The sequence below is a fragment of the Salmo salar genome, chromosome ssa12 (genome assembly GCF_905237065.1).
Source record: "Salmo salar chromosome ssa12, Ssal_v3.1, whole genome shotgun sequence".
Classification (NCBI taxonomy): domain Eukaryota; kingdom Metazoa; phylum Chordata; class Actinopteri; order Salmoniformes; family Salmonidae; genus Salmo; species Salmo salar.
Genome location: NC_059453.1, coordinates 92204954 through 92224273, shown reverse-complemented (window position 1 = coordinate 92224273; position 19320 = coordinate 92204954). Strand labels below are relative to the sequence as shown.

General features: G+C 41.0%; 1 protein-coding gene across 4 annotated transcripts in view; it reads left to right on the top strand.

The window, feature by feature from the left end:
- LOC106566170 (mitogen-activated protein kinase kinase kinase 12) overlaps positions 1-16162 on the top strand; it is a 66241-nt gene extending 50079 nt beyond the window's left edge. For 2 of the 4 annotated variants that reach the window (XM_045691945.1, XM_045691944.1), the window contains exons 10-16: positions 3975-4112; positions 5602-5841; positions 6156-6346; positions 12043-12347; positions 13670-13737; positions 15259-15556; positions 15955-16162. In XM_045691945.1, the coding sequence (XP_045547901.1) occupies positions 3975-4112; positions 5602-5841; positions 6156-6346; positions 12043-12347; positions 13670-13737; positions 15259-15556; positions 15955-16050 (1336 nt within the window). In that variant the 3' untranslated portion in view covers positions 16051-16162. The remainder of the gene's footprint in view (positions 1-3974; positions 4113-5601; positions 5842-6155; positions 6347-12042; positions 12348-13669; positions 13738-15258; positions 15557-15954) is intronic. The other 2 variants (XM_045691946.1, XM_045691947.1) reach the window with 2 other exon arrangements.
- Positions 16163-19320: the final 3158 nt, after the last annotated feature.

Below are 19320 nucleotides of genomic sequence, written 5' to 3'. Positions count from 1 at the left end.
ATATCCCTGTCCCCTTACCCATATACATATCTACCTCCATCCCTCCAATATCCCTGTCCCCTTCCCCCTATACATATCTACCTCCATCACTCCAGTATCCCTGTCCCCTTACCCATATACATATCTACCTCCATCCCTCCAGTATCCCTGTTCCCTTACCCCTATACATATCTACCTCCATCCCTCCAATATCCCTGTCCCCTTCCCCCTATACATATCTACCTCCATCACTCCAATATCCCTGTCCCCTTACCCATATACATATCTACCTCCATCCCTCCAGTATCCCTGTTCCCTTACCCCTATACATATCTACCTCCATCCCTCCAGTATCCCTGTCCCCTTCCCCCTATACATATCTACCTCCATCACTCCAATATCCCTGTCCCTTTACCCATATACATATCTACCTCCATCCCTCCAGTATCCCTGTCCCCTTCCCCCTATACATATCTACCTCCATCACTCCAATATCCCTGTCCCCTTACCCATATACATATCTACCTCCATCCCTCCAGTATCCCTGTTCCCTTACCCCTATACATATCTATCTCCATCACTCCAGTATCCCTGTCCCCTTCCCCCTATACATATCTACCTCCATCACTCCAATATCCCTGTCACCTTACCCCTATACATATCTACCTCCATCACTCCAATATCCCTGTCACCTTACCCCTATACATATCTACCTCCATCACTCTAGTATCCCTGTCCCCTCCCCCTATACATATCTACCTCCATCCCTCCAGTATCCCTGTCCCCTTACCCATATACATATCTACCTCCATCCCTCCAGTATCCCTGTTCCCTTACCCCTATACATATCTACCTCCATCCCTCCAGTATCCCTGTCTCCTTCCCCCTATACATATCTACCTCCATCCCTCCAGTATCCCTGTCCCCTTAACCATATACATATCTACCTCCATCCCTCCAGTATCCCTGTTCCCTTACCCCTATACATATCTACCTCCATCCCTCCAGTATCCCTGTCTCCTTCCCCCTATACATATCTACCTCCATCACTCCAGTATCCCTGTCACCTTACCCCTATACATATCTACCTCCATCACTCCAGTATCCCTGTCACCTTACCCCTATACATATCTACCTCCATCACTCCAGTATCCCTGTCACCTTACCCCTATACATATCTACCTCCATCACTCCAATATCCCTGTCACCTTACCCCTATACATATCTACCTCCATCACTCCAGTATCCCTGTCCCCTTCCCCCTATACATATCTACCTCCATCACTCCAATATCCCTGTCCCCTTACCCATATACATATCTACCTCCATCCCTCCAGTATCCCTGTCTCCTTACCCTTGTACATATCTACCTCCATCCCTCCAGTATCCCTGTCCCCTTCCCCCTATACATATCTACCTCCATCACTCCAATATCCCTGTCCCCTTACCCATATACATATCTACCTCCATCCCTCCAGTATCCCTGTTCCCTTACCCCTATACATATCTACCTCCATCCCTCCAGTATCCCTGTCCCCTTCCCCCTATACATATCTACCTCCATCACTCCAATATCCCTGTCCCCTTACCCATATACATATCTACCTCCATCCCTCCAGTATCCCTGTCCCCTTCCCCCTATACATATCTACCTCCATCACTCCAATATCCCTGTCCCCTTACCCCTATACATATCTACCTCCATCACTCCAATATCCCTGTCCCCTTACCCATATACATATCTACCTCCATCCCTCCAATATCCCTGTCCCCTTCCCCCTATACATATCTACCTCCATCACTCCAATATCCCTGTCCCCTTACCCCTATACATATCTACCTCCATCACTCCAATATCCCTGTCCCCTTACCCATATACATATCTACCTCCATCCCTCCAGTATCCCTGTTCCCTTACCCCTATACATATCTACCTCCATCACTCCAGTATCCCTGTCCCCTTCCCCCTATACATATCTACCTCCATCACTCCAATATCCCTGTCACCTTACCCCTATACATATCTACCTCCATCACTCCAATATCCCTGTCACCTTACCCCTATACATATCTACCTCCATCACTCTAGTATCCCTGTCCCCTCCCCCTATACATATCTACCTCCATCCCTCCAGTATCCCTGTTCCCTTACCCCTATACATATCTACCTCCATCCCTCCAGTATCCCTGTCTCCTTCCCCCTATACATATCTACCTCCATCACTCCAATATCCCTGTCACCTTACCCCTATACATATCTACCTCCATCCCTCCAATATCCCTGTCACCTTACCCCTATACATATCTACCTCCATCCCTCCAATATCCCTGTCACCTTACCCCTATACATATCTACCTCCATCCCTCCAGTATCCCTGCTCATTGTAAATATGCTATTGAAACTGACCCTGTATATAACTTCTTACTTTCTCATGTTCTTATTTGTTATTTGTGTATCTGGTGTGTTTTGTTTCTACCGGATGTTATTTTATAGTCCTACATTGATTTAGATTATTGCGTTGTTGAGTTTTGAGTTTGCAAGAAAGGCATTTCGCTGTACTTTGAGGACGTAACATTAAAACTTGAAACTTGTGTATACAATACTCATCGTCACCTGCCACATGGAGGTAGAGGGAATAGCAGACATAGTAGAATTAAGCAATAAGGCACGTGTCACGTCCTGACCATAGTAAGATGTGACATATACATATCTACCTCCATCCCTCCAGTATCCCTGTCTCCTTCCCCCTATACATATCTACCTCCATCACTCCAGTATCCCTGTCACCTTACCCCTATACATATCTACCTCCATCCCTCCAGTATCCCTGTCCCCTATACATATCTACCTCCATCACTCCAATATCCCTGTCACCTTACCCCTATACATATCTACCTCCATCCCTCCAATATCCCTGTCACCTTACCCCTATACATATCTACCTCCATCCCTCCAGTATCCCTGCTCATTGTAAATATGCTATTGAAACTGACCCTGTATATAACTTCTTACTTTCTCATGTTCTTATTTGTTATTTGTGTATCTGGTGTGTTTTTGTTTCTACCGGATGTTATTTTATAGTCCTACATTGATTTAGATTATTGCGTTGTTGAGTTTTGAGTTTGCAAGAAAGGCATTTCGCTGTACTTTGAGGACGTAACATTAAAACTTGAAACTTGTGTATACAATACTCATCGTCACCTGCCACATGGAGGTAGAGGGAATAGCAGACATAGTAGAATTAAGCAATAAGGCACGTGTCACGTCCTGACCATAGTAAGATGTGATTTTCTATGGTAGAGTAGGTCAGGGCGTGACAGGGGGTGTTTTGTGTTTTTCTAAAAAAATTTTTTCTATGTTTAGGTTCTGGTTTTTCTATTTCTATGTTGTTGTTTTTTGGGTTGATCTCCAATTGGAGGCAGCTGGTCCCCGTTACCTCTGATTGGAGATCATATTTAAGTAGGGGTTTTTCTTCCTGGGTTTTGTGGGTGATTATATCTTTTGAGTAGTGTTTGTTTCGCTCTGCGTCACGGTTTGTTGTTTTGTAAATTCAGTTATTTATGTTTTGCAAAGTTTCACAGATTTAATAAAATGTGGAACTACAACCACGCTGCACTTTGGTCCGATCCTTACGACAACCGTGAGAGCATGAGGGGGTGTGGTTTATGGCCAATATACCACGACTAAGGGCTGTTCTTAAGCATGACGCAACGCTGAGTGCCTGGATACAGCCCTTAGCCGTGGTATATTGGCCATATAACACAAATCCCAGAGGTGACTTATTGCTATTATAAACTGGTTACCAACGTAATTAGAACAGTAGAAAATACATGTTTTGTCATACCAGTGATATACGGTCTGATATACCATGGCTGTCAGCCAATCAGCATTCAGGGTTCGAACCACCCAGTTTATAATATATAATACCAACAATGTGTTTTTTTTGTGGCTTAGAAATGAACAAACTAACAAAACGATGTTGTGTGTTTCCCAGGAGGGAGCAGTCACTGGATAAGAAGTACCCAGGATGCATCAAACACCATAGCTCCAGACAAGAACGCTCGTCCAACTCCATGGAGAAGCTCATCAAGAAACGCAACGTACCTCAGAAACTTCCCGCGCACAGCAAGAGGTGAGACTGAGGAGGGAGACACCAACGAAACGTTCACACTTCTCACTAATTTGTCAAGATTTGTTGTTCAATCCATGTCAGTATAGTTTGGATTACTGAAATACATTGGGGTAACGTGAACATGGCATAGTTATAATCTAGTATTACTTGTTATAGGCATTTTACAGAGTCCTTACTGTTGATAGTTTCTTTGGATACAAAGGGAAAAGGAAATGGCTGCATCCATTTCTCTTCTCTACATTTTAGTCATTTAGCAGATATCTTATCCAGAGCAACTTACAGTTAGTGCATTCATCTGAAGATAGCACCTTTTTTTAAAAGAGTTTAGCGTATATATATAGTATATATATATATATATATATATAACCTAAAAGGGTTCTTCGACTGTCGCCATAGGAGAACCCTTTCAAAGAACCCTTTTTGGTTCCAGGTAGAAGCTTTTTGAGTTCCATATAGAACCCTTTCCATAGAAGGTTCTATGTGGAACCAAAAAGGGTTCTACTTGGAACCAAATAGGGTTCTCCTATGGGGACAGCCGAAGAACTCTTTTGGGACCTTTTTCTGTAAGAGTGTACACTACCGTTCAAAACTTTGTGGTCACTTAGAAATGTCCTTGTTTTTTAAAGAAAAGCACATTTTTTGTCCATTAAAATAACATCAAATGCCAGTTGAGGACTTGTGAGATGTTTGTTTCTCAAACTAGACACTAATGTACTTGTCCTCTTGCTCAGTTGTGCACTGGGGCCTCCCACTCCTCTTTCTATTCTGGTTAGAGCCAGTTTGCGCTGTTCTGTGAAGGGAGTAGTACACAGAGTTGTACGAGATCTTCAGTTTTTTGTCAATTTCTCACATGGAATAGCCTTCATTTCTCAGAACATGAATAGACTGACGAGTTTCAGAAGAACGTTTTTTGTTTCTGGCCATTTTGAGCCTGTAATCAAACCCACAAATGCTGATGCTCCAGATACTCAACTAGTCTAAATAAGGCCAGTTTTATTGCTTCTTTAATCAGAACAACAGTTTTCAGCTGTGCTAACATAATTGCTAAAGGGTTTTCTAATGATCAATTAGCCTTTTAAAATGATAAACTTGGATTAGCTAACACAACGTGACATTGGAACACAGGAGTGATGGTTTCTGATAATGGGCCTCTGTACGCCTATGTAGATATTCCATAAATAAAATCTGCTACAATAGTCATTTACAACATTAACAATGTCTACACTGTATTTCTGATCAATTTGATGTTATTTTAATGGACAACAAATATGCTTTTCTTTCAAAAGCAAGGACATCTCTAAGTGACCCCAAACTTTTGAATGGTAGTGTAGGTGGGACAACCATATAACTTAGTCATAGTAAGTACATTTCTCCTCACTAAAGTAGCTATCAGCAACATCAGAGCTAGTAAGGCGGACAACTTGACTGACTTTATTGAGCCATGCTCAGTGTAGAGAAACTAAAGACTTTACTCACTGTGTTCTTCCAGTAGACCAGACCTGTTGAAGTCAGAGGTGATCCTTCCCAAGCTGGACTCCTCCATGACCCAGGTGACCATCCCCTCCTGCCCCCAGAAGGGATCCACGTCCCCGGGGAGGTCACGTCGGGCCAAGCCCCGCTACAGGAAGGCAGGGAAGGGCAGCAGTGGAGACCTAGCTGGGCTGAAGGCTGCGTTATCGTCCACACTGGGTCTGGCTAATACTATGTCTCTGACCACCTCCACACCCAGGTATTTATGTTGACAACTCTCCATACTGGATGTGTAGTTGGATGAATTTGTTTAATATATCAGTCTCCAACCTGTCGCTATCTCAAGGAATCTTTCCTGGATTCCTAACATCCTCTGTGCTTGCCTTCTTCTCAAAACCCATTAGTGGTCGAAGGTCGAAGAGGAGGGCCCTTCTATTCAACTATCTCCTCCAATACAATTGAGAAGAATGCGAGGAATTACAAAACAACAAATTGAGATAGAGCCAGAGTGTAATTTTGCTGCAATGAAATCGCCCTTCAGGTTCCCACAATAAAGATGTATTCTTCCCCCAGCAGCAAGCAGCATCTGGATCCCAGCGCAGCTCTGAGAGGTCTCCAGCATGATCTGCTGCTGAAGAAGATGTCTTCGTCCAGCCCAGACCTCATCTCTACCACCATGGAGGCTGAGGGCCGCCGCAGGGGACTGGAGAGACCTGGTCTGGAGAGAGGGGGTAGCCAGAGCGCCTCCGCAGGCCTGGGAGGAGGTGAATTTATATGATTAATATTGTCCGATAGGAACATTTGTATACAGTGCATTCTGAAAGTATTCAGACCCCTTCACCTTTTCCAAATGTTGTAACATTACAGCCTTATTCTAAAAAAGGATTCAATTAAAATATGTCCTCATCAATCTACACACAATACCCCATAATGACATCACAATACCCCATAGTCTCAAAGATAGAAAGTTTTGCAAATGTATTAAAAATAAAAAATAGATACCTTATTTCCATAAGTATTCAGACACTTTGCTATGAGGCTCGAAATTGAGCTCAGGTGCATCCTGTTTCCATTGATCATCCTTCAGATGTTTCTACAACTTGATTGGAGTACATCTTTGGTAAATGATTGGACATTATTTGGAAAGGCACACACCTGTCTATATAAAGGTCCCACAGTTGACAGTGCATGTTGGAGCAAAAACCAAGCCATGAGGTCAAAGGAATTGTCCGTAGAGCTCCGAGACAGGATTCTGTCGAGGCACAGATCTGGGGAAGGGTACCAAAAAATGTATGCAGCCTTGAAGGTCCCTAAGAACACAGTGGCCTCCATCATTCTTAAATGGAAGAAGTTTGGAACCACCAAGACTCTTCCTAGAGCTGGCCGCCCGGCCAAACTGAGCAATCGGGGGAGAAGGGCCTTGGTCAGGGAGGGGACCAAGAACCCGATGGTCACTCTGACAGAGCTCTAGAGTTCCTCTGTGGACATTGGAGAACCTTCCAGAAGGACAACCATCTCTGCAGCACTCCACCAATCAGGCCTTTATGGTAGAGTGGCCACTCCTCAGTAAAAGGCACATGTCAGCCCGCTTGGAGTTTGCCAAAAGGCACATAAAGGACACTCAGACCATGAGAAACAAGATTCTCAGGTCTGATGAAACCAAGATTGAACTCTTTGGCCTGAATGCCAAGCGTCACGTCTGGAGGAAACCTGGCACCATCCCTACGGTGAAGCATGGTGGTGGCAGCATCATGCTGTGGGGATGTTTTTCAGCAGCAGGGACTGGGAGACTAGTCAGGATCGAGGGAAAGATGAACAGAGCAAAGTACAGAGAGATCCTTGATGAAAACCTGCTCCAGAGTGCTCAGGATCTCAGACTGAGGCAAAGGTTCAACTTCCAACAGGACAACAACCCTAAACACACAGCCAAGACAACGCAGGAGTGGCTTTGGGACAAATCTCTGAATGTCCTTGAGTGGCCCAGCCAGAGCCCGGACTTGAACCCAATTGAACATCTCTGGAGAGACTTGAAAATAGCTATGCAGCGACGCTCCCCATCCAACTTGACAGGGCTCGAGAGGATCTGCAGAGAAGAATGGGAGAAACTCCCCAAATACAGGTGTGCCAAGCTTGTAGCGTCATACCCAAGAAGACTTGAGGCTGTAATCACTGCCAAAGGTGCTTCAACAAAGTACTGAGTATAGGGTCTGAATAACGTAACGTAACAAAATGTGGAAAAAGTGAAGGGGTCTGAATACTTTCCGAATGCACTGTATACAGGGATACCTGACATACATTTAAGGCTGTTTTCCTGTACAAAGATAAAGACAACATTTTAGGATATGTCTCTGTGTCGGGGAAACCAGCCCATAATGTACCGCATACATCACTATAGATAGTCACAGTACATACATCACTAGAGATAGTCACAGTACATACATCACTATAGATAGTCACAGGACATACATCACTATAGATAGTCACAGTACATACATCACTATAGATAGTCACAGGACATACATCACTATAGATAGTCACAGTACATACATCACTATAGATAGTCACAGGACATACATCACTATAGTCACAGGACATACATCACTATAGTCACAGGACATACATCACTATAGATAGTCACAGGACATACATCACTATAGATAGTCACAGGACATACATCACTATAGATAGTCACAGTACATACATCACTATAGATAGTCACAGGACATACATCACTATAGTCACAGGACATACATCACTATAGTCAGAGGACATACATCACTATAGATAGTCACAGGACATACATCACTATAGTCACAGGACATACATCACTATAGATAGTCACAGGACATACATCACTATAGATAGTCACAGGACATACATCACTAGAGATAGTCACAGGACATACATCACTATAGATAGTCACAGGACATACATCACTATAGATAGTCACAGGACATACATCACTATAGATAGTCACAGGACATACATCACTATAGATAGTCACAGGACAAACATCACTATAGATAGTCACAGGACATACATCACTATAGTCACAGGACATACATCACTATAGATAGTCACAGGACATACATCACTATAGATAGTCACAGGACATACATCACTATAGATAGTCACAGGACATACATCACTATAGATAGTCACAGGACATACATCACTATAGATAGTCACAGTACATACATCACTATAGTCACAGGACATACATCACTATAGATAGTCACAGGACATACATCACTATAGTCACAGGACATACATCACTATAGATAGTCACAGGACATATATCACTATAGATAGTCACAGGACATACATCACTATAGATAGTCACAGTACATACATCACTATAGTCACAGGACATACATCACTATAGATAGTCACAGGACATATATCACTATAGATAGTCACAGGACATACATCACTATAGATAGTCACAGGACATACATCACTATAGATAGTCACAGGACATACATCACTATAGATAGTCACAGGACATACATCACTATAGATAGTCACAGGACATACATCACTATAGTCACAGGACATACATCACTATAGATAGTCACAGGACATACATCACTATAGATAGTCACAGGACATACATCACTATAGATAGTCACAGGACATACATCACTATAGATAGTCACAGGACATACATCACTATAGATAGTCACAGGACATACATCACTATAGATAGTCACAGGACATACATCACTATAGATAGTCACAGGACATACATCACTATAGATAGTCACAGGACATACATCACTATAGTCACAGGACATACATCACTATATATAGTCACAGGACATATATCACTATAGTCACAGGACATACATCACTGTAGATAGTCACATCACTATAGATAGTCACAGGACATACATCACTGTAGATAGTCACATCACTATAGTCACAGGACATACATCACTATAGTCACAAGACATACATCACTATAGTCACAGGACATACATCACTATTGATAGTCACAGGACATACATCACTATAGATAGTCACAGGACATACATTACTATAGATAGTCACAGGACATACATCACTATTGATAGTCACAGGACATACATCACTATAGATAGTCACAGGACATACATTACTATAGATAGTCACAGGACATACATCACTATAGATAGTCACAGGACATACATCACTATAGATAGTCACAGGACATACATCACTATAGATAGTCACAGGACATACATCACTATAGTCACAGGACATACATTACTATAGATAGTCACAGGACATACATCACTATAGATAGTCACAGGACATACATCACTATAGATAGTCACAGGACATACATCACTATAGTCACAGGACATACATCACTATAGATAGTCACAGGACATACATCACTATAGTCACAGGACATACATCACTATAGATAGTCACAGGACATATATCACTATAGATAGTCACAGGACATACATCACTATAGATAGTCACAGGACATACATCACTATAGTCACAGGACATACATCACTATAGATAGTCACAGGACATACATCACTATAGATAGTCACAGGACATACATCACTATAGATAGTCACAGGACATACATCACTATAGATAGTCACAGGACATACATCACTATAGATAGTCACAGTACATACATCACTATAGTCACAGGACATACATCACTATAGATAGTCACAGGACATACATCACTATAGATAGTCACAGGACATACATCACTATAGATAGTCACAGGACATACATCACTATAGATAGTCACAGGACATACATCACTATAGATAGTCACAGGACATACATCACTATAGATAGTCACAGGACATACATCACTATACATAGTCACAGGACATACATCACTATAGATAGTCACAGGACATACATCACTATAGATAGTCACAGGACATACATCACTATAGATAGTCACAGGACATACATCACTATAGATAGTCACAGGACATACATCACTATAGATAGTCACAGGACATACATCACTATAGTCACAGGACATACATCACTATATATAGTCACAGGACATATATCACTATAGTCACAGGACATACATCACTATATATAGTCACAGGACATACATCACTATAGATAGTCACAGGACATACATCACTATAGATAGTCACAGGACATACATCACTATATATAGTCACAGGACATACATCACTATAGATAGTCACAGGACATACATCACTATATATAGTCACAGGACATACATCACTATAGATAGTCACAGGACATACATCACTATAGATAGTCACAGGACATACATCACTATATATAGTCACAGGACATACATCACTATAGATAGTCACAGGACATACATCATTATAGATAGTCACAGGACATACATTACTATAGATAGTCACAGGACATACATCACTATAGATAGTCACAGGACATACATCACTATAGATAGTCACAGGACATACATCACTATAGATAGTCACAGGACATACATCACTATAGATAGTCACAGGACATACATCACTATAGATAGTCACAGGACATACATTACTATAGATAGTCACAGGACATACATTACTATAGATAGTCACAGGACATACATCACTATAGATAGTCACAGGACATACATCACTATAGATAGTCACAGGACATACATCACTATAGATAGTCACAGGACATACATCACTATAGATAGTCACAGGACATACATCACTATAGATAGTCACAGGACATACATCACTATAGATAGTCACAGGACATACATCACTATAGATAGTCACAGGACATACATCACTATAGTCACAGGACATACATCACTATATATAGTCACAGGACATATATCACTATAGTCACAGGACATACATCACTGTAGATAGTCACATCACTATAGATAGTCACAGGACATACATTACTATAGATAGTCACAGGACATACATTACTATAGATAGTCACAGGACATACATTACTATAGATAGTCACAGGACATACATTACTATAGATAGTCACAGGACATACATCACTATAGATAGTCACAGGACATACATCACTATAGATAGTCACAGGACATACATCACTATAGATAGTCACAGGACATACATCACTATAGTCACAGGACATACATCACTATAGATAGTCACAGGACATACATCACTATAGTCACAGGACATACATTACTATAGATAGTCACAGGACATACATCACTATAGATAGTCACAGGACATACATAAGAAGACACGGTGAGCCAAACATAAGTAAATAAATATAGTCAAATAAATATAGTGCAAATTTATTTTATCTTTATGACTATAAATATATTTATTGTAAATAAATAGTGTAAATAAATAGTGTAAATAAATAGTGTAAATAAATGTAGTGTAAATAAATATAGTGCATATAAATATAGTGTAAATATAGTCAGTTATGGTTTATAGTCTTCTGTATTTAGGAAACTAGGAAACTGATGCTGGTTGGTATGAATGACTTACAGGTGGAGGAGGAGGTGGTGGAGGAGGGACGGAGGATGGAGGGGTGGGGACAGACGACCAGACAGAGACCCCACCGCGTAGCAACACCCCCAGCGAGGACGCGGCCTCCATACCGTTCTCCAGCAGCCCAGACTCCCCCTGTGGGAGGGGGGCAGCGGCAGGGAGGGGGTCGGTGCTGGGAAGCCCAGGAAGGTTACTTCAGGACGGGGAGGATAAGGAGGAGGGCACAGGGATCATCAGGTCACCCAGGAGCCAACACCTCACACCTGCAGCACTGCTCTACAGGAAACAAGTCACACGCAAACAGGTAGTCATCAGTAGTACGGCACGATGGATGGTATCTGGTGGCTTTAATATACTAACTAACCTAGAACCAGGAGATTCTCCTGACCAGTTATACTAACTAACCTAGAACCAAGAGATTCTCCTGACCAGTTATACTAACTAACCTAGAACCAAGAGATTCTCCTGACCAGTTATACTAACTAACCTAGAACCAGGAGATTCTCCTGACCAGTTATACTAACTAACCTAGAACCAGGAGATTCTCCTGACCAGTTATACTAACTAACCTAGAACCAAGAGATTCTCCTGACCAGTTATACTAACTAACCTAGAACCAAGAGATTCTCCTGACCAGTTATACTAACTAACCTAGAACCAAGAGATTCTCCTGACCAGTTATACTAACTAACCTAGAACCAAGAGATTCTCCTGACCAGTTATACTAACTAACCTAGAACCAAGAGATTCTCCTGACCAGTTATACTAACTAACCTAGAACCAAGAGATTCTCCTGACCAGTTATACTAACTAACCTAGAACTAGGAGATTCTCCTGACCAGTTATACTAACTAACCTAGAACCAAGAGATTCTCCTGACCAGTTATACTAACTAACCTAGAACCAGAAGATTCTCCTGACCAGTTATACTAACTAACCTAGAACCAAGAGATTCTCCTGACCAGTTATACTAACTAACCTAGAACCAGAAGATTCTCCTGACCAGTTATACTAACTAACCTAGAACCAGGAGATTCTCCTGACCAGTTATACTAACTAACCTAGAACCAGGAGATTCTCCTGACCAGTTATACTAACTAACCTAGAACCAGGAGATTCTCCTGACCAGTTATACTAACTAACCTAGAACCAGGAGATTCTCCTGACCAGTTATACTAACTAACCTTGAAACAAGAGATTCTCCTGACCAGTTATACTAACTAACCTTGAAACAAGAGATTCTCCTGACCAGTTATACTAACTAACCTAGAACCAGGGGATTCTCCTGACCAGTTATACTAACTAACCTTGAAACAAGAGATTCTCCTGACCAGTTATACTAACTAACGTAGAACCAGGAGATTCTCCTGACCAGTTATACTAACTAACCTAGAACCAGGAGATTCTCCTGACCAGTTATACTAACTAACCTAGAACCAGGAGATTGTCCTGACCAGTTGTACTAACTAACCTAGAACCAAGAGATTCTCCTGACCAGTTATACTAACTAACCTAGAACCAGGAGATTCTCCTGACCCGTTATACTAACTAACCTAGAACCAGGAGATTGTCCTGACCAGTTGTACTAACTAACCCAAGTGATTCCTCTTATCTTCCCTTCTGCAGAGACGTGGTGTGTCCTCAGAGGAAGAGGAGGGAGAGGTGGACAGTGAGGTGGAGTTACCACGGAGACGGTAAGAATATACATCTTATACATTATACAGTATATAGTCATGATTCATTATACAGTATATAGTCATGATTCTATAGTAGTATATAGTCATGATTCTATAGTAGTATATAGTCATGATTCTATAGTGGTACATAGTCATGATTCTATAGTAGTATATAGTCATGATTCTATAGTAGTATATAGTCATGATTCTATAGTAGTATATAGTAATGATTCTATAGTAGTATATAGTCATGATTTATTATACAGTATATAGTCACGATTCTATAGTAGTATATAGTCATGATTTATTATACAGTATATAGTCATGATTCTGTAGTAGTACATAGTCATGATTTATTATACAGTATATAGTCATGATTCTATAGTAGTACATAGTCATGATTTATTATACAGTATATAGTCATGATTCTGTAGTAGTATATAGTCATGATTTATTATACAGTATATAGTCATGATTCTATAGTAGTACATAGTCATGATTTATTATACAGTATATAGTCATGATTCTGTAGTAGTATATAGTCATGATTTATTATACAGTATATAGTCATGATTCTATAGTAGTACATAGTCATGATTTATTATACAGTATATAGTCATGATTCTGTAGTAGTATATAGTCATGATTTATTATACAGTATATAGTCATGATTCTGTAGTAGTACATAGTCATGATTTATTATACAGTATATAGTCATGATTCTATAGTAGTACATAGTCATGATTTATTATACAGTATATAGTCATGATTCTGTAGTAGTATATAGTCATGATTTATTATACAGTATATAGTCATGATTCTATAGTAGTACATAGTCATGATTTATTATACAGTATATAGTCATGATTCTGTAGTAGTATATAGTCATGATTTATTATACAGTATATAGTCATGATTCTATAGTAGTACATAGTCATGATTTATTATACAGTATATAGTCATGATTCTGTAGTAGTATATAGTCATGATTTATTATACAGTATATAGTCATGATTCTATAGTAGTACATAGTCATGATTTATTATACAGTATATAGTCATGATTCTGTAGTAGTATATAGTCATGATTTATTATACAGTATATAGTCATGATTCTATAGTAGTACATAGTCATGATTTATTATACAGTATATAGTCATGATTCTGTAGTAGTATATAGTCATGATTTATTATACAGTATATAGTCATGATTCTGTAGTAGTATATAGTCATGATTTATTATACAGTATATAGTCATGATTCTGTAGTAGTACATAGTCATGATTTATTATACAGTATATAGTCATGATTCTATAGTAGTACATAGTCATGATTTATTATACAGTATATAGTCATGATTCTGTAGTAGTATATAGTCATGATTTATTATACAGTATATAGTCATGATTTATTATACAGTATATAGTAGTACTATATAGTCCAGCAGAAAGAACCTCTTGGTATAATCAAAATTGAGCTTGTGTCTGTGAGAGCCGAAGGATTTAATCTATGTCCTGCTCCTCTTGTCTTCCTCATGCAGTCGACCGGTAAGCATCACCAAGTGCCAGTCCCTGTCCACCTTCAGCTCTGAGAACCTGTCTGCCGTGTCCGTGTCGGACGGAGAGGAGGGCAACACCAGTGACCACTCCCACAGCGGCACGCCGGACGTGGTCAGTACCAACACAGACGAGCGGCTGGACGACAAGAGCGACGACCTTCTGTCCCAGGGGTCGGAGATCCCAGCCGACCCCGCCCTCGACCCCGCCGACGGTTTATCAGAGAAGGAGGCCGCCATACGCCAGGTCAAGACCCAGCTCAACACGGGGCAGAACTATGAGGTAGGTAGGGCTCGGGTTACTATGACAACTATACGACTGGAACTGAAACTACGAGGTAGGGTTACTATGACAACTAGAACTGTGAGGTAGGGTTACCATGGGAACTGTTATGTTTAGCCATACACTGCAGAGAAATGAGGAGAGCAGGAATTCCATTATAATACATTCTCTCGTCGTTATAGGGCCAACATCACTATTACAGAACATATGGTTACATTTGGATTTTGCTCTAGTGCAGGGACCTTCATTTTCCCTGATCACTAGGGCCCAGTTTTAGGGGGACAGAATATTTACAAACCAGGTAATGCTCAGGTTGGTATCCAGGCTAATATGAAGGTGAGATGGTTAGCCCATTGTCGTTGTCTAACCTGACCTCTCCCTCTATTCTTCTAACCTAGGGCCTGTATGATGACTCTGACTGTGACAGTGCAGAGCTGGACCACTCGGGCTGCACAGAGCCCCAGCACCATAGGCCCCCCAGCACCAACTGGTGAGGAGCCCAGACGCAGATCTTAAACCCAGTCCCCAGCCCTACTCCCCAGCCCTACTCCCCAGCCCTACTCCCCCAGCCCTACTCCCCAGCCCAACTCCCCCAGCCCCACTCCCCCACTCCCTAGCCCTACTCCCCAGCCCTACTCCCCAGCCCTACTCCCCAGCCCTACTCCCCAGCCCCCAGCCCTACTCCCCCAGCCCCACTCCCCAGCCCTACTCCCCCAGCCCTACTCTCCCAGCCCCACTCCCCAGTCCCACTCACCAGCCCTACTCCCCCAGCCCCACTCACCAGCCCTACTCCCCAGCCCCAGCCCTACTCCCCCAGCCCCACTCACCAGCCCTACTCGACTAGCTTAATTCCAGATCTGTTTCTGCTTCCTTGCCAACTCCTATGGTCATTATAACACACAAACTGGTCTTGGACCATGCTAACACTCCCCAAACCCAGCCTTGCAAAAACACTTCAACTCACCTCACCTACAGTGACCTCTGCACCACCAGACTACATGTTGTAGTGATTCCTTCACTATCCACCCTGTGATTTCTTACTTCTTGATTTTGTAAAAAAAAAAAATGTAAAAAGAAGTGTCATATTTCAACATCTACCAATGTAATGTCTCCCATTGAGATTCCACAATATTAGTGTCATTACACCTACCAATTGTCAATGTCCACATCGTCGGTGAGGCACCTAATGTTGTTTTTTCGCACTTAATGTTTACTTCATTTGTAGTGATTATTTATGTTGTAATTCCTCACCAGCATTATGCACTGAGTGTCATTTCATTTATTTATTGAGTATAAGAGAAAATCAATGTCTACATTATTTTTTTTAAGTTGTTTACAATTTCATGTATTTATTGTTTTGCATCAGGGATTTTGTTGTCCTAATTTTGTATACAATTTGTATTTTATTTATGTTAACATTAACTGTATGTAAATATCTGACCTCTTGACACACTATACAAGGAAGAAATATCATTTGTATGAGTTAAAATGTTACCACTGTATCATGTAATGGTGCTGGCTGATGATTTACACTAGAGGGCGATATTCTATTGTACCAGACAGAATACAGAGTGTATTCATAACGGAAAACCGTTGTGCAACGAAAACAAGACTTTCTATTGGACAAATTCAGGTAGGTCCCTCCCCGTTTCATTCCGTTTGCTTCCGTTTGACTCCTAGAGTAAAACGGTAAACGGTTTCCGTTGCAGAACTGGGTTGCGTTAAGCAGGGCACAACGTTGTGGAATGCTCAGATAGAAATATGTTATATAGAACAAACATGCCTCTGACAACAACGAAATCATGTCAGTTCTATTCATGACATTTCTATCTGAAACGTTCAACAGTTGCCTACTGAATCTGAACATAGATATTCTATAACATAGAACTTCTATTGGTCTGGTACCAGATGCTGTTCATAATGACAGGGCATTAGTAAGCATAGAAATAGAGTTGAATCTAGTACTTCTATTTCTTTGGCATTAAGACACAGGCTGGAGAACAGAACAATAATAGCTAAAGAACAAGCAATATGTCCACAAACTCAGAATCATTCCCCTGGCTGCAGCATGGAGCAAAACTAACCTATAGCCCAGCCCCTTTCTTTCAGGGTCTGTCTTGACATGTTTTTGTAGATCAACTATTGTATTTCTTTGGTATTGCAGTGTTTATACTGTATTAAAATGCAATACCACCTACTAGGATACCTTTGAGAACAAAACCTCAGGTCAAATCTCAAATGGCGTCCTTATCCCTATATAGTGCACTACTTTTCCCCACAGCTCTGGGTCAAAAGTAGCGCACTTCTAAAGGAATAGGGTGCCATTAGGGACGAAGCCTCGGTCACAGACCATGTGCATCTAGAAGTGTACAGATAGATCACTAGAGCATGCTTGTAATATAGTATGTATGGGTTGGATTGTATTTCCTGTCCAAATGCAGATGTCAGTCAGAGCATGAGGCTCAGATCAAAGGGACTTATCACCCATAGAAACAGAATCTAAAGGGAGTCTAGTTCTATGACATCACCACCACTCACCAATGACCTATCTATCCATCTCTATGGATCTCCTATCTATCCATCTCTATGGAATCTATCCAACTCAACAGCAACAGATGAGTTTGTTCCTAACTAGTTACCTGGCAACTAGTTAGTTCCCTGTCAACTAAGTCTGCGTCCCGATTTTCCACCCTTCCCTAAATGTGCACTTGTTCATTTCCCTTCATGGATTGAAAAGGAAAGGACTGGTGTAAGAAATATGTCAACTAAGTCTGCGTCCCGATTTTCCACCCTTCCCTAAATGTGCACTTGTTCATTTCCCTTCGTGGATTGAAAAGGAAAGGACTGGTGTAAGAAATATGGTGGAACCACCATCAACCAGACCATTTTTAGTTTTGATCCATAGGGAGGAGTGTAGAAGTATAAGCATGGGCAGAACTGGGACCCAATAGAGGCCCATGTTTGAACAGCCTCCATTAAATCCTCTGTAGCGTTGAGGATTCCACTCCAACTTCACAGTCTACTCTGTCGGGATGACTCAGCAGGTTCCATTTGATAAGCTATAAAATGGCAGCTCCTTAATTTATTAAGGTTTTCTAGTGTTTATTTTGAATGTTCTGATCTCAGAATGTATTCTGTCCCATCAAGTCAAGCATTAACTTTATTAACTACTAGGTCGTATGCTGAATGACATCCAGACAGATGTCATCAAACAGATAAATAATTCATTGTTTTGTTGCCAATACAGCAAAAGATCCATGCCCTCTGGTGACTGGAGAAATAGAGGGTCATTCTTGTATGTTTCCAAATGAGCCTGGTCCCAGATCTGTTTGTTAGTATTGTCTTACTAACTCCTATGGTTATTGTCAGGAACACCAATGTTTGGCAAGAGCATTATAAACAGATCTGGGATCAGGCTCGTTTCCGTAATGCTGAATCAAAAACAGACTCCTCCTTTATTAAAAAAAAAGAAATGTTTGTTTTATATTGCATTATGTATTGTATCTGTGTACAATAAATATATTTAAGAAACAAATTAAAGAAATAAAATTAAAAAAACTCACTGTTCAAAGACTGCCAATGTTTCAGTTTTGGTTATTAATGCAGAATGACTTTTATAAAGCGTAGCAGGGACCGTTCCAGATAACAGAATGCATAGAGTACAATAATAGGTCATTGTGAAATGGAAATAACCTTCATGAAGTATATTTGTCATCCCTATAACCCCCCCTCCCACACAAAAAAAATGGAAGCAACACAAATAC